At 41.9% G+C, this 27,417-nt stretch overlaps 1 protein-coding gene across 1 annotated transcript; it reads right to left on the bottom strand.

Moving 5' to 3' along the window:
- Positions 1-1,066: 1,066 nt before the first annotated feature.
- SLC16A14 (solute carrier family 16 member 14) lies at positions 1,067-27,021 on the bottom strand. Its single transcript, XM_068543662.1, has 5 exons — positions 27,006-27,021; positions 20,491-20,762; positions 14,791-14,934; positions 7,662-8,639; positions 1,067-1,218 (listed from the first exon to the last, which is right to left on the bottom strand). Exons 2-5 carry the CDS (start codon positions 20,747-20,749, stop codon positions 1,067-1,069), a joined length of 1,533 nt encoding a protein of 510 aa, XP_068399763.1. The 5' UTR covers positions 20,750-20,762; positions 27,006-27,021.
- Between the last annotated feature and the right edge of the window lie 396 nt (positions 27,022-27,417).

The following is a 27,417-nucleotide window of genomic DNA, read 5'->3' as shown; positions in this document are numbered from 1 at the left end:
CAGATGATTTAACCACCAACTTTACATGTTAACCAGCAATTAGTTTTCTATTTTATTTACTGGGCAGGAGAAACTCAGCAAAAAAATTTTCTATAGGCCTCAGATCGTGCTCATAAACTAAGAGGCCAATGAAATGAATAAAAGTGCTTGAATCGTAGCCCTTGATTCAGTGGTTGTATGCACGAATATGAGTTTCACTAAGGAGATTATTAATATTATTTATTTGTTAAGGTTTTATCTCAAGGTTCAGTTTATAACTGGATAATGTTGAATTAGGAGTAACAGCAAATGCTTTTCTTAGAGAAGGATTTAGAAATTGTATGCCCTAGCTGCAGAATTCTTTAATAAAAATATGAACTGTGTTTCTTTAATTGTACTAAATGTATTACCTTTGAAGTTAGAGCCTGCCTTTGTTTTACACTGGTAGATCAACAGCTCCCTGTAACAATTTCTGAAATCCAGCATATTCTTGTGCTTAAAATGCATTTACAGGTTTTCCCCACTATGCAGCAAAACAAACGCTGAACGTGGTTCCCCTTTTCTTTTTGTAAAAGCGAAAATCCTCCTTGGGGTTCTTCTGGTGAGTGAAAACAGGTACTAACGTAGGTCTTTCATAAAAGCAAAGCAGTGGAAAGCGCTTTCAAAAAGCAGGGGAGACCTGTATCTGTAAGATTTCCAGAAGCACTTAGATACCTTATTTTCACCTTAAAAAGGAGTAGTTGGGTTGAAAAGCTTTAATTCTCTGTCTTTGTTTTAAAAACTGTTTCTAAAACCCTAGTCTTAGTGGATGATGAGATACTTTTTAGAAGGGCGTTTCTACCAATGATTTAATAGGCTGTCTTTGCAGGACACGGTCATCTCTAAGATGCATGTAGTCCTTAATGCCTCTCCCTGCACAGAAAGGCAGTGCTGCTTTCAAACGAAGCCATGACAGTGGCATTTACAAACGACTGTGCCAGTTATGGGACAACGCGCTTTCCCATGATATGTCACAAGCTCCTCACAGCAACCATGTGAGGTAGGCATGAGTATGACAAGGAAATCTTACGTGGAACATAACAGGACACTACGCATTTGCACCATCCATGTATTTTTTTCTGGATTGTTCTATAATTTGAATACACGGTTGAATGAGTAAAAAGAGTATTCCTACCATGTAGAGTAAACCACATATATAGAAGGAAAAATCATATTTTTGTGTGATGTCGTAGATCCACCCTGCAAAACAAAAAAGAATATATTCAGTGTAATGAAGTTGAGAAAATAAAGTCAAGAACACAAAGCAAGCATTTATTGCTACTATAAATAATTCTCTAAGGATTTATTCTATGTCATTTAATGCCCCAACGTTTCATTTGGCCATTTTTAAGTCTGGTCTGTTGGAACCAGAGTTCTTGGTGCGTGGGGATGGCTGCATTTACCTTTGAAGTCACTGGGGTACTTTTAAAGGCACTGAAACAGCAGCTGGCCGACCTATAAGGAGAATCTTCTGGCCCACAGCCCTTGGGGTAACTCTCAGGCCGGCACAAAGCCAGCAGTGAAAAGTGAATCTAATGATTTTCTTTTTACACAAATATAAACACAAATCTTTTCTAAAACCTCAAAACTCTTCTGAAGAAGTTTCTCGTGTGTATACAAAGAGGCTGAGCAGAAGACATTTGAACTTTCATTCATTCTTAAGTATAAGGGTAAATATCTGTTCTAGAAAGAATCAAAAATTCCAGGTTTTATAAAATTCACATTTACAGCTATAAACCTTTAATATATATATTTAAATTTATGAAAGTTTAAGTTGCCAAAGATATAGCCTTAAATGCGAACTAAATTATCAGTTCTTTAAAAAAAAAATACTTTACTATTATAGTCTAATACTTTCATATAATGATCTTACTAGGGCCTGTAAGATACTACCATATTTCATGGATTCTAAGACACCATGAATTACATGATGCATCATTATCTTATGTATCAATAAAAAGGAAATATATCATCAATTAAAATATGACTTGATACTTTCTTAGAACTTTGTACAAGGTATTCTGATTTCAGAGATGTTAAAATGTGAAAAAAAAGTCTCAGAAACTATGAAGCATGATGTTTCATTCACTTCAGTGATTAATTCTAAGGATCAGTCACATGTCATGGTCCCCACATAGCCAGCTATGCAAACTGAGAGGATTAAGCTATACACAGAATTTTATTTATGGTAAAAATGTAAATATAAGCATTCACCTTTTTCCATTTCAACAAGTGCATTAATTAGTAAAGGCATAAGAAAAATATAAATGATTTAATGATCAAACACAGCATTCCATGGTCACTTTAAGGAAATTATCTTTTAAAAAGTATCTAATTGGCAAATGAATGCATAAATGCAACTTATAACCTCCCACCAACAAACCGCTACACAAAAGCAACTGCTAAATGTGTAAACTAGTATCTCTGACTTCCTGTGGCTTATCTGTATCTCTTGTTTATTGTATCTAGTGCTTAATGCGCCTGGATGAGTCAAGGCTGTCATAAAGAAAAACAAACAATAGCATCGAAAATGTATACTTTTAAAAAACCCCTCAAAAGCTATGACTCCTGGATATACTGTAAAAGTAAACCAAGTTTTTGAGTTTGTTATTTGATATATAAAAGAAGAGAATACCAGAGTCCTTAGATATGGCTTAGTAAATGTTCTATCACCTTTTCTTAATTTCCAGTTTGAGACAAGAGGGACAGATAAGATTAGACATATAATCCAGAAACAGTGATTCAGCTTCAGCACTGAATCAGAAAGACACAGTGACGTATGAACAAAAACACACCCAACTTTTGCTCGGTGCCACCATTTGTCAGCTGTGGACCACTGTGAATTATGATGAAGTGAATAATTCACTTGCAGATAACGCCGAGTGGTGTGTCTCTATAAGCAGAGTACATGACAGCACTATCTTCAGCTACAATTTCTAAAAAATCAATACATATAAATGAGGTTCTCATACCCCACTCATCCCATATGAAAGCTGATCTTGTCAGTTTAACAGTTAAATCCTCCCTTTTCATATGATCAAGTGATTGAGAGAGAGTAGGAAATGATGCCTGTAAATAACCAACAGCTGAAACAAGTTGATTTCCCGTCACTGCCTAACACGGACTCAGAGACAGGACAAAATCCTCATTGGAGAATTAATTTGTACTTAGTTCAGACTACTTATGTACTTTTTGGTTACAAGTGTTTGATTACAAGCTCCAGGGCTCTGTGATATGGCCCCTGCCCACCTCTCTTGCTGCCCAGAGCTTAACCACAAGCACAAGCCATTCTGAATATTTTGGAGTTTCAAACATATTTGTCTTGACACCTTGTCTGTACATGTACTATTCCCCCTTCTGGGGGGACAGTTATAAACCCATCACCCTTAGAACACCCTACCATCTCCTTCCCACCGCTCCATCCTCCCTCTTGTCTCTGCAGACTATAGAAAATGTGTGCTAAATATGTTACATATTGTTACAGCCTTACGTTGAATTAATTATATTTTAAGATCTTGCATCATTCGCCTAAAAGTATAAACTTTTGTAAAAGCATCTTCACACACCCCAGTCTTTTAAAGTAACTCACAGGTCAATTTTTCAAAAACTGCACTCAACTTTGCCGAACAATTTTGGTACAAATTGGAGTAGTCCTAAATTTTATGTTAAATTAATCCCATAGGTTTCTCCAATCTACCTTTATCTGAAACGGTTCCAGATCCTGCCATCTCCACTAGTCTGAACTCAACCCAGTCCCAAGTCAGATGCAAAGCAGGTCAGGAGACAGTACTTTACCATGTGCTTTGGCCCAACACATGGGGACGATAACTCTTTAGAAACAAGATGTTTCAGACAAGATGCCCACCTCATTCATCCTTCACCATCTCTCCCTATAGGTCTGAACTCAGTCCCTTGGTTTGGAGCTTGGATCCTTGGCAATCCTGATCCAACCATCCACTGAAATCAACAGCTTCAAAGTAAAATTTGTTTCCCTATTAAACTGCATTTCTTTTTCATTTGAGTCTGTCAAATGAGGAGTGACGGCTATTTTTCTTACTTATTAAATAAGTGTTCCCAGCTCTTGGTGAAAAAACATTACAAATTGTTGTTAGGGTGTTATATTTTATGCAGATATTGGAGATACATGTAGGTTCTTGGTCAGTCAAATCTGCTGGCTGAGTTTTGCTATACTTTACCCTGGAAACATCTAGAAAAGTATCTACTATTATTATATCTTTAAAAGAGATGAACTGAATGCCCAGTAACATTATAAATGAATTACATCATGAAGTTCATGTTGCTGAATGACATGGTTGAAATGTCTGTTCAATATCTTTGATTGCACATTCTTCTCCTAAATGGAAATGTGTGATTGTCTAACATGCTACTAAATTGTACCAGACTTTTTAGTGCCAGTAGGAACTGCTTTGAAAAATGGAAAACACATTCATTTCTAAACCCATTAAAAAAGTAAAAGCTAATGTGAACAGTAATTTTCCTTCTAGCACATCAAGCTAAGTAATAATTTCTAGCCAACCTGGAATTTCTAGCAAGAATTTAATGTGGTTATTTAGTCACTCATATTGCCAGGCACTTCGGCACTATCATGCATAAAGGCTGGCCTTGCATCTCTTGCAATATTGGCTCCTTGGCCTGGAAAGTCAATGAATTAAACACAATACAGTTAGCTAATCATGTTGTTCAGCATTCCTCAGTGCATGAGTTCAGTGGAAGGAGAAGAAACAAACAAAAAGAAGGAGAGGTCCCTTTAGGTTGCTGGCCTGGAGTTGTACATCAGAACATTGACTTTAGAGTCCCCATGGCAGCATTTGACACATATTCATGTCAGGTTTGTAATACAATGGTTTCTACCATCTATGGTGGATCAAATTCAGCTATAGACTCCACTTCTAGGGAGGAACGTTGAAGCAAGCAGAGATCAGACCTGGTGACTGAGGGTTGGGTATAACTCCATGTCTTCTAGTTATAATTCCTTTCTCTTCCACTCAAGAAAGTGCACTAGAATACAAATGTGTGAAAAGGAAATGACCATAGGGATGGGATAAGGAAACCATGCTGGCAAACCTTGGTGCTTTAATTAACATTGATCATGAATTACTTCTGCTGCACCTCACGGCTGTGTTGTGATACTGCTATTGCAATCTGATGGATCAGTATAAAATAACCGCAGACTGACCGTTAGAAGCAGAAAGTACCCCTTGGATCCTGCAAAGAAACATCAATGGCAGATTCTATTTCCACATACAATATATCTGAAGGACTTCCAACAAGAGGGTGGATGAGCCACTGATAATGTCCCCATCCCCTTAATGGATATTTAACTCCTTTGGAAGTTACCATTGGTTGACTGATCCAACCCCCAATCCCAGTTCTTTTCTCCTTTCCTTCCTCTAGTACAGAGGCTGGAAAGCAAAATTCTCCAATTCTCAGTTCCCCTTGAAGTTTGGAACTAGCTGTGTGACACAGTTCTGGCCAATCAGATATAAGTGGAAGTCTTCTGGGACTGAGTCTTTTGTTCCTTCCTTTCTTTTTTGTTATAAATGAGGATGTAGTGGCTGGAGCTACTGCAGGCATTGTGTGGCCATGAGGCCACTAGCATGAGGAAAAGGCCAAGAGGATCTTGAGACGCTGCCCCAATATCATCTAGTCTCTGAATTCTAGATTTCTGGTTATGTGGCACAAATCTCTGTTTAAGCTACCATTGTCAGGGTGTTCTCTTATAACCAAATGCATCCCTAACTGATAGAGAATTCTATAGTATGAGATCACTGAGCAGTACTGACTCTTCAGCTGCCAATATAATAGTCTGCTGCACTGCTATAGATATTCACTGTCACCTAGAAATGCATCTTTGTGTATGAGCAGAAAATAGGGGCAGCTTGATCCAGGAGGGGCCCCATATGTAGCCTCTGGGTTTCCTAAAGCAATTCTTGGGCCTTAAACCTTTTGTCAGCCAGCTGCCAGTGTTGTCAGCTGAATAGGTAAAAATCCATGATTTCTTGAGCTTCAGTCCTGAGGGGGACTTAAAAATGGTTGTGTTGGCATAAGCCCTCTGCCAGCATAGTTCTAGGACAGGAGGTGACTGTAGGCTCTGTAGAGAGACTGGGAAGAAAGGGGTGAGGAGGGCTTTGTCCTGCACCCATGAGGTTCCGCCATCCACTGGGAAGAAGTATTTCTGCAGAGGATATGAGGATAAAGGGCCTGGAGCAGCCAGATAAGCAGAGGATGGGGCATCTGAATAGGTGAGATTCTACCAGGTTAGCTTAAAACCCTGCACAGAACTTCTGGCAGCTCTGACAACTGTCACCAGTCCTGCCTGGCCTGGCTGCCCTAATAGCCACCTCCACAGAGCACCTTTGTTTTGACATTTGGCCCCAGCCCCTGCCATACTTTGTGGGCTCCTGCCTCCAATCCCTGGACAGTGGGTAGACTTTGTCACCTTTTCCCAGTACCTGACCTCTTGGGGACTGGGTCTACCTGCCACAAAGCTTAAAACCCGCCCAGAATGATAGGCTCAGAGAGGTACCTGGCCCAGACACAGGACTCCTTGGTGGTGCCTATGGCTTCTGGTATGCCCGATGCAAGAAGCAAAATCTCCATTGAACTGAGGTGAATACATGTGAGAGATCTCACCCTAGATGTTGCCAACTGGTGGCCTCTGGGCCAGAGGTAGGCAGAATGTCCCAACTCTCCCCAGATGCCCACATCCTAATCCCTGGAAACTGTAAATGTTACCTTGTGTGGCAAAAGGGACTTTGCAGATGTGATTAAGTTAAGGACCTTGAGATGGGGGTTATCCTAGATTATCCAGTGAACCCAATGTCACCAGCATCTTAAAAGTGAAAGAAGAAGGCAGGAGAGTCAGAATTAGAGAGATGAGAAGATGCTATGATATTGGCTTAGAGGATGGAGGAAGGGGCCGGGAGCCAAGAGGCAGGAAGCCTCCAGAAGCTGCAATAGGCAAGCAAATGTATTCCCCCTGAGAGCTTCCAGAAGGAATGCAGTTCCACCAACACCTTGATTTTGGCCCACTGTGATCCAATTTAAGCCTTCTGACCTCTAGAAGTGTAAGATAATACATTTGTATTGTTTTAGGCTACTAAGTTTGTAGCAATTTATTACAGCGCCAGTAGGAAACTACTACAGGGCTGGATCCACAGAAGTGCTCTGTTGGACCTACACACAGTGTGTTGAAAATTTGGAAATGTTACCTAAGAGTGCAGAGTCCTAGCTTCTCTTGGAGAGCGGGGGGAGGGGGCTAACAACAGAAGAGCTAGTAATGATTTTCTGTATTTCTTGGTGATGGAAATCAGCTGGAGCAGGGTAGAGGCTGTCCCTTTCGGACGGGGCAGGGGCTCTGCACTATTCAACCGTGTGCTTTACCAGCCTGGCCGTTGATCTCACAGGTTAGGGATCAAAAGTTCATCTACATTCTACATGAAAGAATGACCTTTAACTTGCTAAAATTTATAAGTGAGAAATTGGGGGCAGGAATGGGGAAAAAAAAAAAGGACCACGTACACAAATGGAAACTTCCTTCTTATTCATCCTGGACTTTTAACATAAATGAGAACACGACTTTCTACATGCACTCTAAGCTCTTAAAGCCTTGAATGGTTTACCTGCAAAAGGTGGTCCCAGCAACGCAGAGATGCCGTTAGCACAGATGATGATGCCGTACGCGTTGGCTAAGTGCTCAATCCCCACCAAGTCTTCAGTCACCACCGGCATCAGGGAGAAATAACCGCTGGAAAACCCTATCAGTGCACAGATGACTGCCAGGCCAGCGTACGTGTGCATCAAGGGCAGAATAAAAATGCTGAGGACTAGGGTGAAGTTGGTCATCAGGAAGACATTCCAAACGCTGATGCAAGGTAAGTCGGCCACGACGCCGAGGATCACTTTTCCGAAGATATGGACTATCGCTATGATCGAAGTCAGAGGGAAAACATCGTTTTGCTCTGATAAATTATACAAATTGACTATTTCTGGGAGGTGAATGAAAGGGATGACAAAGCTGCTGTATGCAAACAGAGCCCAGAAAATAAAGGCAACAAACATCCGATTAGTAAAGAGCGAGGCTGTCCCAAAATAGCCCAAGTACCAATCCCGGAAGCCCTTCCTGACCCTCACGGTCAGCCGGCTCACGGTCTTCAGAACCCGAAAGGCGCACACGTCCTTTCTGTGTGCAGCCTTCTCGTGGCACGCCTGGGCTGGCGTGTCCCCGAGGGAGTCCTCGGTGCCGGGGCCGCCCCCCTTCTCTTCCGCTCCGCCCAGCTGTCCACTGGACCTAACAGATTCGGTGGAGTGAGCCGGGAGGACGTGTGGCTCTTTCCCTTCTGGGTCGTCTCCATCCGTCCCAGGAGAGAGGGGCCTCATGAGCGCCCCGCAAACACACAGGTTCAGGGACACCGCGCCTTGGATGAACATGGCATTCCGCCATCCGTACTCTGCGCACAGGTACTTGAGCAAAACCGTCATGAGGAATGTGCCAAACCCGGTCCCGGTGGTGCTGAGGCCCTGGGCGAGCGCGCGCCTCTTCTGGAAGTACCTGCCCACCATGACCACGGCCGGCAAGTAGGCCATCCCGCTGCCAAAGCCTGCGCACCCGAGAGGGAAGAAAAGGCACACGGCACAGCGTAAATGGCCATAGCCCGAATCTGCAGCCTTTAAAGATCATCTGCATTTCATTATGTTAGTTTCTATAACTTTTCTTTCAAACAAAGAAATAATCATGATGGTAAAAAAGGAGCTCGAGGGGTAAGTTCCAAGATTCACCCAAAGAAGCCCACTTCTAGGCCATCATTTCCCCCAACAGGCTTTTCAGCATAAGTTACTCTAATAATAATAATAATAATAATAATAATAATAATAATAAACGATTATATTAAATAAATAAATAACAAATATATATAAAAGAATTAAATAAAATAAGTCTGCATTCTCACATCAGAATATAAGCTCCACCAGGGCAGGACTGTGTCTGTATTATCGCCCCTGGTATGCCGGGCACTGCTCAGAACATGCAGTTTGAGCTTAGTGATTTGTTGAAAGAATGAATGGATTCTGAGGGCTCTGCTGTCAGCGCTAATTGCACTTAATACACAGGAAAGTACTCAAGTACAAGGGGATGAAGGGTGACTCCAGGCAATTTACAGAAGCCTCAGGAATGGGCCAGTGTGTTCCCAAATGAATTAGAAGAATAAAAGGAATTAAAATGTATCTATAAGGATAGGTAGCTACTAGATGTCAAAATCACCTAATACGCATTTTCATGTCTGGTTTTTAATTGTATCTTTCTTAGAAAATAGGAACAGTTTGTGATTTACGGGCACAAAATTAAAATGCTGGTGGGGAAGATTGTGTCTGTTGGGGGCAGGGTGTACTGGGAGTGCTTTGTGCTTTCTGCCCAATTTTGCTGAACCTAAAACTGCTCTATAAATGAAGCCTATTTAAAAATAAAATAAATATGAAATAAAATAAAATGCTGGCCAAGAGGTTGAGGGTTGTGTTCTTAACTTCTAGGTACACACAGAGGGAAACCATAAGCCCCGCTTCAGGTGGTCGTGGGGCCACACACGGTTCTAATGCTCACAACCTCCTGACATTAGGATAGCAGCTTGATGGGAGAAAAGAGACTGACCAATAGCACTCCCCAAAGCCGAGAAGCTTCCCTAGTTTAGCATCATTTAATAGTTTCAGAATTACTTGAATTTGGAAGGAGAGCAGAGCGGTCATACCTGCAAACATAGTAACAATTACCACGAATTGAGTGGTGAGGATGTGCCGATTGCTTTTCAGGCTTTATCTGATTTAGTTTTCACAATAATCCAAAAGCTACCTGTGGTTATACCCATGTTACAAAAGGGGGCATGGAACCTCATGGAGATTAAGAAATTTTCACCAGACCCTGCAGCAGGTAACTGGAGGATCCGGGTTGGAATGCAGACCCAACTGCAGAAGTCTGGTTCCTTTCCACTGCCTGCACTGCCTCTCACCCTAAACTGCCCATCTCCCCGGCTGCCAGCACACTGCTGCAGAAGGATGCTGCTTTGGTTTCTAAAATAAGCTCCAAGAAGCAACCTGCCTCCTTTATTTACCTTAGAGCAGTGATCATCTACAGCAGCCGTCAGGCGCCAACGGTCCTCAGCCAACTGCTCCTCAGACGGATACCCTTGTTTTAAGAACAATTACGCCAGCTTCTAAGTAATTCCCAGCAAAAGCAGGGGCAGGTCCCCAAGCCACCTGCCGAGCCTCAGCGAGGGCAGCGACACGGCAACCATTTGCGTGACGGGAGAGAGGAGCACGAAGAGAACGGCTATCCTTAATTTTGAACCAAACTCTGAATTAACTTTTATGAGTTTTAAGTCCACAAAAGGCAGAAATCTCTAATTTCCTAATATTGAAAAGGGACATAGAAAAACATTCAGTAGTCCATAAACTGGTCCTACATCCTGACCCGCTGGTTGACTTTCAGTTATCTGCATGCTGTTTGAGAAAATTAATCGAATTCTGAAGATTTCTTTGGCTAATATGAATTGTGAGGGGCTTATCTCTATAAAATCTGGTTGTTCCCTTTGCTAGAATGTTCCTACCCTCAGAGAGCCCTAGGGCTTAGGCCCCATCTCCCGCTCCCAGTTCATCTTCTCCGTAACGCCCACACGACCATCCTACTTTATTATTTTTTTATTTCTATTAAAAAAAAATTTTGGGGGGTATAATTGATTTACAATGTTGTGTTAGTTTCAGGTATACAGCTGACCATCCTACTTTAAAATGCAAGCCTCTCTTGCCCCCCACTCCCATTCCCAATCTCTCTTACCCTACTTTTCTTTTTTCCTATAGTAAGTACTTAACAGTATAATTTACTTTTTATTGTGTGTATTGTATATGATCTGACCCCTTCTCTCCTACAACTACCACTATAAGCTCCATGAGGGCAGGGATCTTCTTCTGTTGTGTTTACCGATACATCTCTTCCAAGCACCTAGGACAGTGACTGACACATAACAAAGGAATGGAATGAATAAAAGAAAGTTCTATGGGAAAGTAAAGTGATCATATTTTGAAATAATAGCCACCTTTTTCATACCGGTTAAATTGATACTTCCACAGTTAAGGTACAAAAAACTCAACTGAAAAATTAGTGTACCAGTGGTTATTCTGAAAAAATAATTATTTGTTAAAGAACCAAGAAATTCTCTGATATTAAATATTGTGGCACAGTATTATTGTCATTATGATTGTACTGGGGAGATGTGTAGTAGAAAGAACCTAGGTGGCCTTGGGTTTAAATCCTGGCTCCACTCCCCATGCAGAGGCCCAGCTCATTGGTGTTGTGTTCCTGATGTATACATAAGTGTAACACACCTATGTAATAGCACACTGTCAATTAATGTTACCCTCTTACCTCTTATAACAGGCTATTGGTTAATGAAATAGTTTGAATCAGATTCAAAGTAAGCTTTTAAAAACCAGGTGGTTTAATGAACTCCCACATACCCATCACCCAGCTTCAACAGGTATCAACTCCTGGCAATTCTTGCCTCAATCCCACCTCTACCCCAACACACACACACACACACTCCTTCCTCCATATTATTTTGAAACAAATCCCAAATATATCATTTCATGTGCAAATATTTTAGTATAAATCTCTAAATAGAAGAGTTCTTTAAACTGCATAATCATATCAGTATCTTATCTGAAAAAATGAATAATTCTTTGATATCATAAAATATCCAAAGGTGTTCAAATTTCCAATTCTCTCATAAATGACCATATTTTTAAAAAATTTGTTTAAATCAGGATCCAAGTAAGGCCCACACATTGCTATTTGTTGATACATATTTTAAGTCTTAATTTCTCTCTCTTTTTTTTTCTCTCGCAGTTTACTTATTGAGGAAACTAGATCATTTGTCCTGTTAAATTTGTCCATTCTGCATTTTGCTGATGGCACAAAAGTTCACTTTTTAAAATTTGATTTGTCACTGACAATAACCAGCAACCTAAATTTAATGTGGTTGTGGATCTCTAAACAGCAGCAGAATGAAATAACTAATAGGAACTGAATTGAGGGACAAAGCATAAGAGTAGCACCAATTATAACTTCGTTTTAATAATAAATGCTCCCATGTGTGAGAAAAAAAAATCCGTGCCTAATGCTACAAGCATCTATTACCCTCTCCATGTCCTTAACAGCACCTCCCCTTCCTAATGTGACTTTGTGATTCGTAATCAGCACAATTACTCTACGAGCATATAGGACAGGCCTTGGGGATATTGAGGCTCAAGCCCAGCGGTCAAGCAGGGCCCTGGAACAATTCTTCACCATACTCAGGTTTAGAGGCCGGGCTTGTACCCAGATAAGCCAGGTAGAAGAAGAAGGCCCAGAGGGAGAGAGAAGATCCTGCGGTTCTGAGTAAAAAGCATGCATGGCGGGGAAAAGCTGTCTCCAGAAGCCAAGTTTAAGAGAATGGAGCTCTTGAATGGCAAAGCTGAAGAAATTTGTCCAGATTCTCCTGGCTAAGTAAGATCGCTCAAACGGATGTTAGTTTTCTGCTTAATAGGAGGACATCCATGCAATTTTAATTGCCTAGATGTTAAAAAACAAATACAAACAAATCTGCCTCAAATGCTTTTTGTAATGAAGAAAGATGTCAACAAAGTCTCTTTCAAACATACATTATTGTACAGTGATATATATATATATATACATATATATATATCTCATTCAGTTGCTTTTTAAAAATTTTTGTTTTTTAATTTTAAAATTTTTTTAATTTATTTTTTTGTTGTTTCAATCACTTGCTTTTTGCAGATCTTTGCATCTAACTTTCTTTCTTTCTACTAAATAGGGGTCAATCAGCTTCAACATGCCTCACTAACAACAGCCCAACAGTATATAAGCTAACTGATTTAGCTGGATTTTCCACTTAAACATAATTATATATATATATTTGTGGAAAAGGTGAATACATTTATTTTCAAAGACTTTCTTTGGGTGTTTCCTGTATTAAAAAGAGGGAGCAATAAAGTGTCTCAAGAAACACTTTCCTTTCACTGGCCTCCTGATTTTTTTTCCTAATTCCTTGTATCCATAAATATTTGTTGATTAAATAAGTGAATGAATAAACAAATGAATGAATATGGAGATCATATTATTTGAGAACCAATAAGCAACTAACTGCAAGAAATAAAATTCCATTTAAACAAAGAGTCTAACCATAGACATCTCTAGATGATGGGAATCAATTTCAAGTCCCAGTTTTGGGGATCAGGTCATAGTCCTTATAACCAAACACCACGGATCAAGTTCCTCGGGGCTCCCACGTGTCTGCCCAGAGACCCCAGTGTGGCTCTTTAGTCTCAGTGGAAGGAGTTTATTTCCTCACCTATAATATAAAAATCCCCGTGCCAGCTCTATTCAGTGGACTGTTATGGGGCAAAGTTTCTAAAACGCCTCAGGGAAAACATCTTGAGTTGTTCTTTAAGAGCTGTTATCAAGTCCTTCAGATCAATGGTTTCCAAACTCAGCTTCACAGGATACAGAAGTGCTTTCGGAGTATATGTGGACAGATGTACAGTACAGAGAACCAACTTGTCAACTTATATGGACAGTGAGTTTTTATGTTCACTGTCTCCTGCTACCATAAAGTATATACTTAAGCTTATAATAAAAATGTTATATACAATAACAATTATATATTAGCTAACATTTGCTCAAGACTTTATTACGTGCCAAGCATTGTGCCAAGTGCTTCATACAGATGATCTCATGTAATCATTTCAACAACCCTGTAAACCAAGCATTCTATTATCTCATTTTGCAGATAAGGAGACTGAGGCATAAGTAAGTTAAGTAACTTTCCCAAAGTCACACAGATAACAAGTGGAAGAAAAAAAGCAAGAATTCCAAACTCTAACTTTGAACTCTTTTGCAAACACTGCCATCAGTGTGCCACTTATTAGGATTATAGCTCTGTACTCAAAAAAGTCAGGCTGGCCCTGGTTCACTGAAATACAATTGTATGAGTAAGAAACTACTTACCTGTGTGCATTCTGCTACCTGTTGATAAAGGAAATTATGGCCGGGAATACATTTTGCAGAACAGATATGCAAACTGTGCTGCCTGGCAGCCAATTTTTATATACCTCCTGGGGACTGACATTTTGCTCTGGATTTGATTCTTAGAGTTTCTACATCTATGTGGGTTTTGCTGCTATTCCATTAATTTGAACAGGGCTGAAGGAGAAAATGATTTTTCTCTGATTCACGCTGGATTCTGCAGTTATTAAATGAGAGAATGTTATTAATATGTCTGTTTTGTTACAAGAGAAGGGACTAGCACTTAGAACCAGGTATAGAAAATTTAATTAAAATCTATTAGGAAGACCAAGTACAGCTGTTAGGCCGTTTCCTCATGCTTAAGGCATATTTAATATCTTATATTAAAAAGTATTTCCTGGAGGATAGGATATGGTTGGGTTGGGGTGGAGGAGACAAAGGGACAAAATACTTAATGGGTCTCTTTTCTCTACAGTGAAATTCATTGCCAAAATGCCCAATAGAAACATATAAAGTCAAGTTTAAGGGAATTCCCTGGTGGTCCAGTGGTTAGGGGTCCACGCTTCCACGGCAGCGGGCATAGGTTCGATCCTTGGTCGGGGAACTAAGATCCCGCGTGGTGTGGCCAAAAATATAAATAAATAAATGAATAAAGTCAAGTTTAAGAAAATCACTACGCTTACCGGCTGCCACTCCGAAGGTAATGAAGAGATAATGCACGTTTCCGGCGTAGGCACTCAACACCCAGCCCAGGGAGTTCAGCAGCCCTCCGATGATCGCGGTCTGGCGGCACCCACAGGTGTTAATGAACAAGCCAATGAAAGGTCCTGTCACAGAACATTGAAAAAAGAATGACTAAAATGACTAACGGCATTTTATTTTCCTACTTTCTTAGGGAGTCCTCATATGAAGACAAAGAATACAATATTACTAGAGCTCTCAACTAAAATAATCCAAAACCACACCCCTGCCTCATGTGCAGAAAGCTTCTGGCATGCAAAGATAGGTTTCAGTAATTTCACTGGAGAGCACAAGGTTCTAGATTTTCAAGGAAGACAGACCCGAAATAAACAGACACGTTGATTTCATTCTCTTGTCTACAGCAGAGGTCCTAAACTGGTGGTCTAGGTGCTCCATCCAGCCTGTGGATGCATTTTGTTTATCCAGAACAAAGTTTAAAAATGTTTTGAATCAGTTGCCAACATTTAAAAATAAAGATTATTCACAAAAATCCAGTGGCCACACAGAATACCTTCCCACACAGAGCAGCTGGACCTGCAGCAGCTGACCCTGTTTTGCTGTGGCACACCCTCTCTAGTTTGCTGCAGTCTCCACCCTTCCCTGCAGCCTTGTATCTGACACCCTGCCGTCATTTACATTACTTGTTTGGCCTCTGTATACATTTGAGTTTTTTACTGTAGATCTAAAGGGAGTACAGAAAGGGGGGTTCTCAGGACCTCCATGCTTCAAGAAAGGAACCTATAGCCTGTTTTCATGAGGACATCCAGATGCAAACCAAGCCGGAAGGAACTCCATTGCTTCGTACATACTTCAGCCTCTGCTGACTCTCAGTCCCTGACTGGACCCATCAGGCTACGCATTTATGACACTGTGTGGAGATTCAGGTCTACCCCTGGTTGTACAATATTTGCCAATACTCACAGCAATGCAGTATATACTTTCTCATTGCTTACTTTATATGACGCTCTAGTTTTTGTCAACCTCTTTGTTTCCTTCCTGATTTTGTGGCAGCTTCTGATGTCATTGAAGCTTACTGCTTGCCTTGGGGTCAGTGATTCCTTATCCAAATAGCAATCCATATTTTAGTAATACAGTTCAAGGCTGTACTCAGCATTGCATTTTAAACATCACCTTATTTTTGATCATTATTACTTTATAGAGTTATCAAACCCTATGTTCAGGTGGGACTATTTCAGGTTAAAAACTTGTTGAACTCTAAGGAGCTTCCTCTTGTAGTCCAAACTGAAATAAAACTTTCCTTTACAGTTCTAACAATATTCAGGTACATAGTTGGGTACAGTCTGCTAATAAATTTTTTTTTTTGTCTAATGATTTTGAGAGGATCCAATCCTCAAAACTAAGAAGATAAAGACTTACTAATTTAATTAACCCTGCTGTATTACAGAAAATAATTCAGTAGATAAACCTCTTAGAATAGACTTAATACAGTAAACATCTTATACAAATATACTGTATTATGTATATTATAAAATAAGCACATGATATAAACAATATATAAGCTAAGCACACTGATATAAACATCTGAGGAAATTACTGGGGGGAACTGAAATTCAGAAACCGTAAGTTGAAGAGTGTCTTTTATTTCTCTATAAATATTTTTATTTTCCTAAACCCATGGTCACTTCACCACTTCAAATCTCAGATGAGTGGGTTAAAAAAAAAGAAAAATGCATGATTCATTGGTTTGCTGTTAATAGGTCTTTTAAGATACGAAGGGTCAATGCATGACAGTTCAGTGGAATGATATTTCCCACATTACAGAAAGGGCCCAGAAGCAAGTTATTCTGTGATACTGCATGTTTATGAAACACTGCATTAAGAAAGCATTTGGGGGAAAAAAGGGGGGAAATTCCCAAATAAGTACAGATATTCATATCTGGAGGAATTTTATATATCAAAAAGAAAGTATTGCTTGCTTTAAAAGAACATTAAGATGATAACGGTGTCTGGCTTTTTAGTTTATTGACTCTGGCACCATGTGTGCTGCAGCTACAATCATTTATGATGTGCAGATGGGCAAAGTCAGCCCCAGAAATGCTGTGACTCCTCCATGGTTACATAATATAGATTTATCAAAAAAAGGAAGTCAGACCCAAACTTTCGGATCCTTACTTTCATTTTCTAAGCATTGTTTACTGATGGTCAGTTGGCATCTCCATGATGGAATTGCCATTCAACAAAATGAAAAGAACTCCACATCCAGTCTAAGGAGAGGGGAAAATAAGATTGAGATGCAGTCCTTTGGCTAAGATTCCCACTTTTGTAGAGGAATTCATTGTTTTGGAATGAGATTATACACCTTGTCAGACTTTCTCCTCTTCGGAAGGAATCTGAATCTTGGCCCATTTCCCACATAATAAAGCCTCGCATTGCTGCAGGAACACGCTGAGGAAGTCATGATTTCTTGCCCATCCCAGCATCTTATAGGTTGGAAAAAAGCTCAGGTGAGGAGAGAAACAATCTGAGGTGAGCCTTGGCATACAATCATGGATGAAAGTAGCTAGTTCATTGAATACTTGTTCTCTTGGTGTAACCCTTCCCTGCAATAAATCAATGGCTCTCTGCCTTGGCTGATTGTTGGAGTCACTTAGGAGCTCTAAAAAAATCATTAAAGAAAAATCCTGATACTAGGGTCCCATCCCAAGAGATTCTGATTTAATGCTCCAGGTGCAGCCCGAGTGGCACGGTTTTTAAAAGCTCCCAGGTGGATCTAACGTGTAGCCAAGATAGACAACCACTGCTCTAAATCTACTTAGCAAGTAAATGAACTTTTGCAGCCTATAGCTACCCCTAACAACCTGGCTTCCACCAAGAATTGTTCCAAGAGCTATCACAAAGGCTGCTGTAGATACTACCAAGGTGATTACATTTTTTTAACAATTGGGACCTTCTGCAGGAAACTGGTAAAATCCATGCTAGCAAAGAATGAAACAAGAATGAATTGAATTTCCCATGTGCAAGTCACTGCCCAACAGAGTGCTTTTAACTCTGTAACATAATTCATGGAATTTTTAAATTTGAAAGAGGTAACTCAATGTCCTTACAATGATTAGAAAATGAAAACAATTTATATTTATTCACTTCAAACATATTTTCAGTTCTCATTTAACATCGTGGCAGGCAGTGTGGTATAGTGGACACCATTTCAGAGTCCAGTGGACCAGGTTTGGAGCCTGTCCCACACTTACTGGCTACAAGTTAACTTCAGTAAGTTACTTAATGTCTCTGAGCGTTGCATGTTCTCCTCTATGAGATCAAGATGATGGTCTGGCCTCCAGGGCTGCTGTAGGATCAAATGAGATCATGTACATTACACGCACTTGGCATGTAGTAAGTGCTAAATAAAGGAGAGCTCCTCTTGCTGGCTTCTGGCTTGGAAAAGCAACCAACATATCTGCTGCCACCTGTACCAACAGCTTAGATAATGAATAGCAATTTAGAGTCATGATAAACAGAATAAAAGACCTTTCATTTACGTAACTATGAGCCTTGCTGTGCTATAATTTCTGAGCTGCAAGACAAAAGATGAGCTGCAAGACAAAAGATGTTTATCTGGCAGACAATCTACAATCTAAAGTTCCACTGTCTGGAAATCAAGGACTCTCAAACAGAATTCAAAATCCACAGTTACCTCCCAATTAAAGATGACAATCACATTTCAACACCACTATGAGTTAGGTGTTCTTATTTGGGGGATCATCTTCAGAACCACATCCAATAATTTCAGGACTGATTTCCATTGCTTATTCCTGTAGAACTTGTGAAACACAAAGTAATACCGAAGACAACCTCCTTAGACGGTTTGGAAAATATTGGGACAAATATCCTGGTCTTTGGCTGAATCTTCTTTTTTGTTGTATGAGCACACTTTCTAGATTGAATCTGTAAGTATTTTGTTCTACCCTTGCTGCAGTCGCCACCCTTTTGTTTATTTTTAAAAAGGTAAGAAAACTGGATTTTTAGTATTTGGGCTGGCCAAAAAGTTCATTAGGGTTTTTACGGCCAAACCCAAACGAACTTTTTGGTCAACCCATATTTTAGAAGCACAGTTTTCCTTTACTGACTTATTGAGAAGGTAGAATTATATCCAATACAAAACTAGCAAATTCCCTGCACTGAGGTTAACCTACCTGCACTTCTCATATGATGAACAGTCCTGGTTTGAACAAGGCCAAGGCAGGGTTGAAGAGTCAGTTCATTACAGTTATAGGCAAAAGAGATTTATCAACAATTCTCTCTCACACACGTAATGGTGCCCTTATTTAATTTAAAAACTAGATCAGTAATAATTCCTTGTGATAAACACATACCCCCTGTACACATCTTGAGAAATAACATTCTGTCCTTGTTTTCTATCATTAGCACTGCCACTGTTATTAATGTCGCTGGTATTATCCAAAATAACATTGGCTGAATACCAGCCAAGATCAACAAATCTCAGAATTGAATTCAAGCAATTAATTACCAATGTGGAAATCACTGACAAGGCACAGGCTCTTGTCAAACACACATATGCCTGTCATCCGCATACTCTCACAATACCAGGAAGAGATTTGAGGCCTATTATGTTTCTAGTATAAAATATATCACGAACCCTTTAAATTAAAAAAAAAATTATACGTAAAAGTATGGCTTTTACTTTCAAGTAAAGGAATTGAACAGCTTTACGGTATAGTGGTAATTACCTCATATGACTGTTGAGAGAATTAAAGTTGAATGAGATGATGTAAGGGAAAACACCTGGTATATAATAGGTGCTTATTAAATATCAGTTGGCAGTAAAAGCTGTTTAGTTCTCAAACTGAAACACATTAGCCATAGCAACATACCATATTTATAATAATTTCCTCGTTTAGTATCTCCAACTAGACAAGAATTGCTTTCATAGATTGCCAGGTGGTTAGATTAAACTACAAAATACAAGAATATGTTATTATTCCCTCCTGTTAGCTATATCAGTAACCTTTCTAAAAACAGTTTAATAGATTTTTCAGTAACATAGGATCAATTTTCAAATTTAAAACATTAGAGTTCTGAAATAAGATTATTTACTTTTACTGTGTTTTCTCTAAAATTTTTATCTTTTAAAACTATTCCTGTGTTAAACAGATTTGTAATGATAGGTAATGAATTATAACAGTTAAGAAAACAGAGTTGGGGCAAAAATTCTAATGATCAATTTTTCAAATACTCCAAATGTTTACCATACTCGAATAGGAATATCACACAAAAGGACAAGTCTTGTGTGATTCCACTTATATGAGGTATTTAGCAGAGTCAAATTCATAGAGACAGAGAATAGAATGGTAGTGGCCAGGGATAGGGGGTTGGGAGGAGAGGTGGCAATGAGGAGTCATTGTTTAATGCGTGCAGTTTTATTTTGGGAAGATGGGAAAAGTTCTGGAGATGGATGGTGGTGATGAATGTACTCAATGGCATTGAACTGCACACCTGGTTAAAATGGTAAACTTTATGTTATGTACATTTGACCACAATAAAAACAACAGCAACATCCACTAAAATGTAATATCTAATGTTTCAACAATATAAAACATTACTTACAGTGAGGAATTGTCATTTTATAATTATTCAGTTTTACAACAGGCCACATGCGAACATACCCACAATCAAGGTGACACCCATGCTGAGGGAGCTGACCCATGCCGTCAGGCCACGGCTCTGATGGAATTCTTCAAGCCACTCCACATTGAGGACTCCCAGGGCCATCTGGGAGCCCATGATGAGGATGTGCACAAAGAAAGAGGAAAGGACCATCATCCAAGCCCATCCGCCATCAATGTTTGGGTGGGGTTTAAGTGTCTTCTTATCTTTGGGGTCATCTTCAAAATCATACCCAACGTCTTCATGACTTGTATACATTTTCCAAGATGTTCTGAAATACATATGACAAATAATTTCATTGACCATCAAAACAAAATATATCTCCATCTTTCTGGAAGGCTCTACCTACCCATCAGAACCAAAGTGGCCCCACCATCATATTAGACCTTTAGATTAATCTTGTCATTATGCAGATTTGGGAACACTCCTCACTTTTTCATAGGACCAAATGCTTTCATGAAACCTGTTTCATCTTTACAGTCATCCTATATGTAAGTATTATTATGGCTATTTTAAAGAAATGGAAATAGACTCAGGGAAGTGAAGTGCCTTTCCCAAGTTCTCATGGCCCAGAGGTAGTATATATAGTAGCTAGACAGGAAGCCAGGAATTGAACCCAGCCATTCCTGACTCCAAAGCCCATGCCTTGTGTCCCTTATTGAGATGGAAACTGACAGGTGACAACAAAGATGTTAGAGAAGGAAGATGCCTGGCATTAGACAGGGTAGCTTGGCCTTGGGGGGGGGGTGAGCAGGCACCTGGCAGAGGCTATGGTTCTCAGTTTTGTGGGTCCAAGTGTTCAATTTGTTCAATGCAGCTAGTGGGTTAGCCTCAGGGGGACTGACCCATACGAACCCAACTCAGGAGAGATTGGTAAAGGAGAAGGCCAATTTACTATCTTACAATGGGAGATAGAGTCTTCTAATAATGGTGATATTTATGTCTGATATACAAGACATACTTTCACCCCCTCCATCCACCCCCATTCCCAGCATTTACCTGGGAAGCTAGAAAATTGCTTCAAAAATTGGAAATCAGATTACAGAAATTTGGATACCACAGTGGCATACAGGTTACCAGGGAGCCAGGGGCTAGATCTTGAAGAGCCTTATGTGCCAGATAAGGATTATGGAGTTTATCCTGTACATAATGAATAGTTGGTGGCTGCATTTGCCCAAGGAAGAGATAAGATGGGATCTGTGCTTTGCGTAGATCTATCTCTCAAGTTGTTCAAACAAGAGGAGGGGGTTGGATGGAGCTAGAGGTGAGACGATGCCAGGTCAGGGGAAGTCTCTGGTTTTGTTTTATTTTTTAGGATGAGAATGGAGTGTATGCATAAAAACTGAGGATAAGGAGAGAGAGAATGACTAATCCCAGAGGTGGTGGGACAGGGTTGGTCCTGATCAGGAAGAGTGACCCATCCTCTGAGACTGGAGGAAGCAGGGGGTAGATGGAGAAAAGATGGTAAGTAGTGGGATTTTTGATGATGGCCATTCTGATCAGTGTGAGGTGAGATACTTCATTGTAGTTTTGATTCGCATTTCTCTAATTATTAGCGATGTTGAACATCTTTTCATGTGCCTTTTGGCCATCTGAATGCACATATCTGTTTCGAGAGTAAGTTCCTAAGAGTTCAGAACTGCTGGTGCACACCTTGGCTCAGTTTGGGTCTGCAGTGCCTGCAGTGTCACACATCACTGCCTTTAGCAGGACATACGAGATGGCCTGTGACAGCACAGTGATGGTGGAGACGAAGACCAGGACGCCAGCTAACTTGACTTTTGTCACTTTATGTGCCCACCTGCAGACTTTAGTTTTGTTTAAAATTTAAAAGAGCAAAACAGAGTGCCAAGACTGCAAAGTGAAAAACTTTGGTTTGGAAAGTGAAATTTGTAGTCGATACATGAATTTGAATAATGACTTTAAAATGGAAATCTATTCTTCGTTTCAAGTAATTATTTTAAAACAGAGGAGCAAATCAGAAAATAATGATTATTACTGACCATGACATGTGATTATTACTGAAAATCATTTTGTTGCAGTGGAGGAAAGTGGTGTAAAAAACGGTCCCAAATACACTCGGAACACCTCCAACCATGGGGCTTTTCTCCGCAGTGTTGTGATGTGGACAAAATGACAGAGAAGCAAATTGTGGTCAAGTGCCCAGCTCCCAGCCTCTTTTAGGGAAGCACACTGTGCCATCTGCACAGACTCCTTCTGTACACCCCTGAGCTAAGAATTGTTTTTACCTTTTCAAAGGCTATGTGACCTGCAGAACTTCATATACTTACTCTCTGACCCTTTATAGGAAAAGTTCGCTAATCCCCAGATTAAGAGTTTGTTGGGAAGAAACGGTGCTAAGGAACCAAGGATGCCAGTGGAAGAGCAATTTAATGGATCTGTCCTGGGGCTCATCTTGACTTTTCATTTCTCTCATACCCATTATTTTTATCTTTTAAATTATTCTATCTCTTAATCAGATACCCAGTGCTCAGCCACCACACTTCCTGCCCATGTCGCTGCTCTCTGCTGGGTTCTTCCCTTCACCTCTCCATCACCAAGGATGCTGGGAGTGAGAAAATGCTATTACCATGTAACTTCCCCACCCGGTCAAGTTATCTTTAGGATTAAGTCCAAACTGTCCTGTCTGCTTCCAGGCTCTCCCCTCGCGTTATCTGCCACTCTGCCAGGTCCCTTCTCCTGTTCTTCAGCTTTGCACTCTGCTGTCCAGCCCCATGGAAGCACCTGCAGCTCCCTGAACCTGGCACAGTCTCTCAAGCTTTTGTGCATGACCTTCTCCTCTTTCGGGAACATACGTCTCTCCTTCTAGTCTCCTGGTCCTCTTCTGCCCATCCTTCAAGATTCAACTAAATTCTAATAGTGAAACCTTGAAATAATGAGGAAAACAAAACCCCTGCAAACATCTCTAATATCCAACATTAGAGTACATGTTAAATCAGTCAATCATGGTATAGCCATGCAATGCAAGTGCACCATCAAAAATAAAACTGTACGGGCTCTTTGAAGACAGAGAAAGAAGGTCACACTAAGGTTGAATTACACTCAGGAGTCACAAAACGGGGCACATGAAATAATTCCTTTTTGGTTGTTGTTGTTGTTGTTAAAAATATGTATCTGTAGGAAAAAAAAGACTGGAGTGAAACAAAAATGTTGATGGAGATTATTCTTTGGACGATTGTCTTCCAAGTAATTTCCTCTTCTTTATCTCTTTGGTAAAAAATTCTAAATAAACGTATATTAACTTTATTACAAGAAAGTCAAGGCCCCTCTCCCTATCTCTTAAACATCATCTGGTTCAGCTACTTGCCTACAGTAGATTAGTGGCAATTCAGAGCCACTTCCCTTGGGAAGTCTAGTCTGCGTTGGGCTGTAGGCTTGTGTGTGTGTTTCCCACCACCCTCCTCTCCCCCCCATGAGAGGACAGTCTGCCTGGGGATAGAAACGGATGGGATAGCCCTTGCTCTCCAAAGCTCACAGCCCATAACCGAGCTACCCAGTCAAAAGTTCCAGGAGGATGAAGCTAGAAAGGGTTCAGAATGGGTGTCTGATGGTTGTCTTCCCTCTGCCCCTGGTAGTTGTACACAGAAACCCAAGGAGCCAGAAAGAGGAGAACCAGGCAGCTTGATAAGGGGTGTGACTGGCTTAGATGAATAATAACAACATTGTTTTACAATCTGTGTTTAATGAGATATGTTTAATGAGATATGTTTAATGAGATAAAACACACAACTTGGCATTTTCCTAAAGCCCACCTACATGTAAGAAAGACTTTGAAATAATAATAATACAAAAGTCATATTTTTTCAACTTATGAGTTGAAATAGTAAGCACTTTTCTAAGCAATGTTAAGAACTTTATATTTTCACTGAATTATTTATTTTATGGGTTAAGAGATGCAGTTGCCATTGAGTTGCTCTTGACATTTCCAGTTTATCTGTTCAAAAAGAAATGACGTTAAATGGCGTTTAATGGAAAAGTTTTCTTCAAGAGGCACAACTGTGCCTGTAGAAAATAGTATCAGATGGAGCCTATGGGTGGGTAAAACAAAATTCCATCAGATCCGCAGGAGGTCCCTGAAGATCTTCCAGGCAATGGGGTTGTCTGCATTTCACACCCAAATCTCTCTAAAAGTCATTCCTGTTTTGACTAATCAGAGTTATCTGACTGTCCAGCCAGATTAACTAAAACAAACAAAAGGCAACAGAAGAATAGACATCTGTCCCCTCACCCCCAAGTTTGCTTTAGCATTTCAGCATTTATGTAATAAGATACAAAATAATCATCTGAGCATTAGGACCCTCCTCTGCATCTGGAGAGAGAAGGAGAAACAGGAGGGGTTTCTGGGCCACCTCTCGCCAGGCTCCAGGTCTTTCTCCACCATACGGTCTTCAAGCTCCCCCAGCTTTTCCACATACGGACACACATGCAAAATGACAACACATGTGTGGGACACTGGGGGAAGTGGAGCAGTGAGTGTAGGGTCTCTGCTAAGGATTGATGTGTAAAATGTAACGCATTCTGGGCTCACCTAGAATGGAAGCTCTGCACGTAACGTTAGGGCCTTGCACTGAAGAAGCTGAAGGAAGGAAATGGGAAGATTATGGGATCAACAGTCAACTTCCCATTCTTCCCTAAAGTGAGTTTATTACCAGTGAAAGAGAAACCATTCATGGGGGAAATGAAGTAACACACGCTATGACATGGAGGTCAGCTACATATTCACCTGGTAACTGGCAGAAGTGAAAATACTATATAGCCTGTTCGAGTGTTTCAGAGATTAAAACGAAATTAAATTTTCCACAATTCTGTTAGGGGAGCAAGTTTTATAAGCAAGTCATTGATTTTTAATGTGGCTACTGTTGATTATGTTAGAATGTGGTGAGCTCACTGTAAATAAGCAGTAAAGGGGAAAGCGCCCAATTAAAATTAAAAATACAATCTTCCCCAAAGGTGACAGAGTATGTTGGTAACAGGTTCTTCATTAGACGTGGATGTGTGTGGCGGGCACATCTGTAATTTGGCTCTGTCGATATTTGCCCTCTAGACCGGGTGCGCACTGGACATCTTGAGCCTTTAGAGGGCGCACTTGAGGCCAACAGGCTGAAGAGGCTGGAGCAGCCAAGGCTGGGGAGCTGAGCTATGCAGAGACCACAGCGCAAGAGAAACGGGGAACCCTATCTAGGTTCACGCTGTATCAGGGGGAACTAAAAATATAAATGCCTTCTATGGGTCAGGAACTGTGCTTAACGGCTTCTCCACAACGATTCTGTCCAGTTGATATTAATGCTCCATTTTACAGATGAGGAAATTGAGGCTATTTGTAGAATGGGGGCAATGCAGCTTAGAGAGGTTAAACTACCCGGTGGTGGAGGCCAAATTTGAACTCGGGCCTGAGGGATTCCAAAGCCTATTTTATCTCTCTCTCTCTCTCTGTCTCTCTCTCTCTCTCTCTCTCTCTCACACACACACACACACACACACACACACACACACACACACACACACACGCCAGGCAAGGCGAAAAGGAATCTTTCTAATGCCCAATAATAACCCTTACTCATCCTTGCTAATGAGAGCCTGGATCAACTTTTCCGCAGAAAGAAAACGGCTTAATTAATTGGTAAGCAGAATTGAGCTCCTAAAACACCGTCAGTGGCCTTGGCGGCGTCTAGCCCCGAAATGGCCGCCCCGGGTCCCTCGCCCCATTTTAGTCTCTCCTTTCCTCCCAGAGGGGCCTTGATCAGAACCGCTCTGGGGTACCAGCGTCCGCACGCCCTGGGCTGGGCCACGGCGATCCGGCCTCCGCGCCACCCCCCATCCCTCGAGCGCCGCCCCCGCCGCCCCGGTGCCCCCTCCCGGGCGCTGTGTGCTCCCCCTTCCCCGGCACCCCGAGACCCCTGGCCCCCATCCCGGGCATCCCGCGTCTCCCCGCGCGCCCGGAGCTCGCCAGCTCCGCGGGGAAGCGAGGCCGATCGCAGTCCCGGCGGCCTGCGCGGGGAGGCATCCTGCACCCCCAGACGTCCCGCAGCCGCCCCGTCCCCGCCCGGGTCTCCCCCTCTCCGCCCCAGCACTGCTAGTTCGAGTGGCTAACGCGGGCCGGGAGAGGAGGCGGGAGCAAAGCTGGACGCGGGAACGAGCGCGCCTCTGGGGTCGCGCGGGGATTCCGAGGGGCGCCGTGCGCCCTGGACGACGCGCGCGGGGCCCTGGCCGCCGTGGGAGCGCGGCGCGTGCCCACGTTGCGCCCCGGCGCGCCCGCCCGCCCCGAGGTGGCCTCGCCCGCGGCTCGGGAGACCCCCGGCGGGCGGCCTGGGCGGGACCACCGCGCCTCTGCTCAGCCCTGCCCTCGACCGCTCTGGCCGCCTTCCCCTACCCGGCCCCGGGCCCGCACCGCCGCTTCCCGGGCGCCTGGGGCGCAGCGGCCACCGCAGCCCAAGATGCCCCCGGCGCCGCTCCATCCCCGGGCCCGCGATGCCGCGCGGCCCGGGATACTCACTGTCCGCAGCCCTCGGCGCGGCGGCCTCACTGGGCTCCCCGCCCCGATCCCCGAACTTGCTGTTTTCCTCGGAGCCCCCTGAGCGGCTGGGCGGAGAGATTTGTGGCGATGTCGCCTATCATCCTGGAGGTGCCGGTGCCCGCGGCTCGGCGCTCCGCCCGGCTCGGCGCGCTGTGCGGGCTCCCGGCGCCTCTGCCGCTCGCTGCCGGGCCAGCTCCGTTTTGTGGAGCTTGGAGCTCGAGGCCTCAGTCCGTGTGGCTTTAAAAAGGGTGCGTTTGGAGGTGCCCGAACCTAACCTGAGCTTCCTTGCAATCCGTGCAATTTCAAATCTCCATGCTCGTTCATTCCTATACCGGCTAATTCTGGTTTGGCAGGAAAAAAAAAAATTGCAGTCTCCTCACGTGCACACTCT

The sequence above is a fragment of the Eschrichtius robustus genome, chromosome 5 (genome assembly GCF_028021215.1).
Source record: "Eschrichtius robustus isolate mEscRob2 chromosome 5, mEscRob2.pri, whole genome shotgun sequence".
NCBI classification, from domain to species: domain Eukaryota; kingdom Metazoa; phylum Chordata; class Mammalia; order Artiodactyla; family Eschrichtiidae; genus Eschrichtius; species Eschrichtius robustus.
This window is presented reverse-complemented; position numbering and strand designations above follow the sequence as displayed.

Bases quoted from the DNA above. Each gene is read 5' to 3' on its own strand.
- SLC16A14 (XM_068543662.1), bottom strand. From the start codon at position 20,749: ATGTATACAAGTCATGAAGACGTTGGGTATGATTTTGAAGATGACCCC. The intron at 14,935-20,490 runs GTATGTTCGCAT...GTTCTGTGACAG, and splicing joins GGGTGTCACCTTGATTGTGG to GACCTTTCATTGGCTTGTTC. The intron at 1,219-7,661 runs GTAAACCATTCA...TTTGTTTTGCAG, and splicing joins GCTGGGACCACCTTTTGCAG to GGTGGATCTACGACATCACA.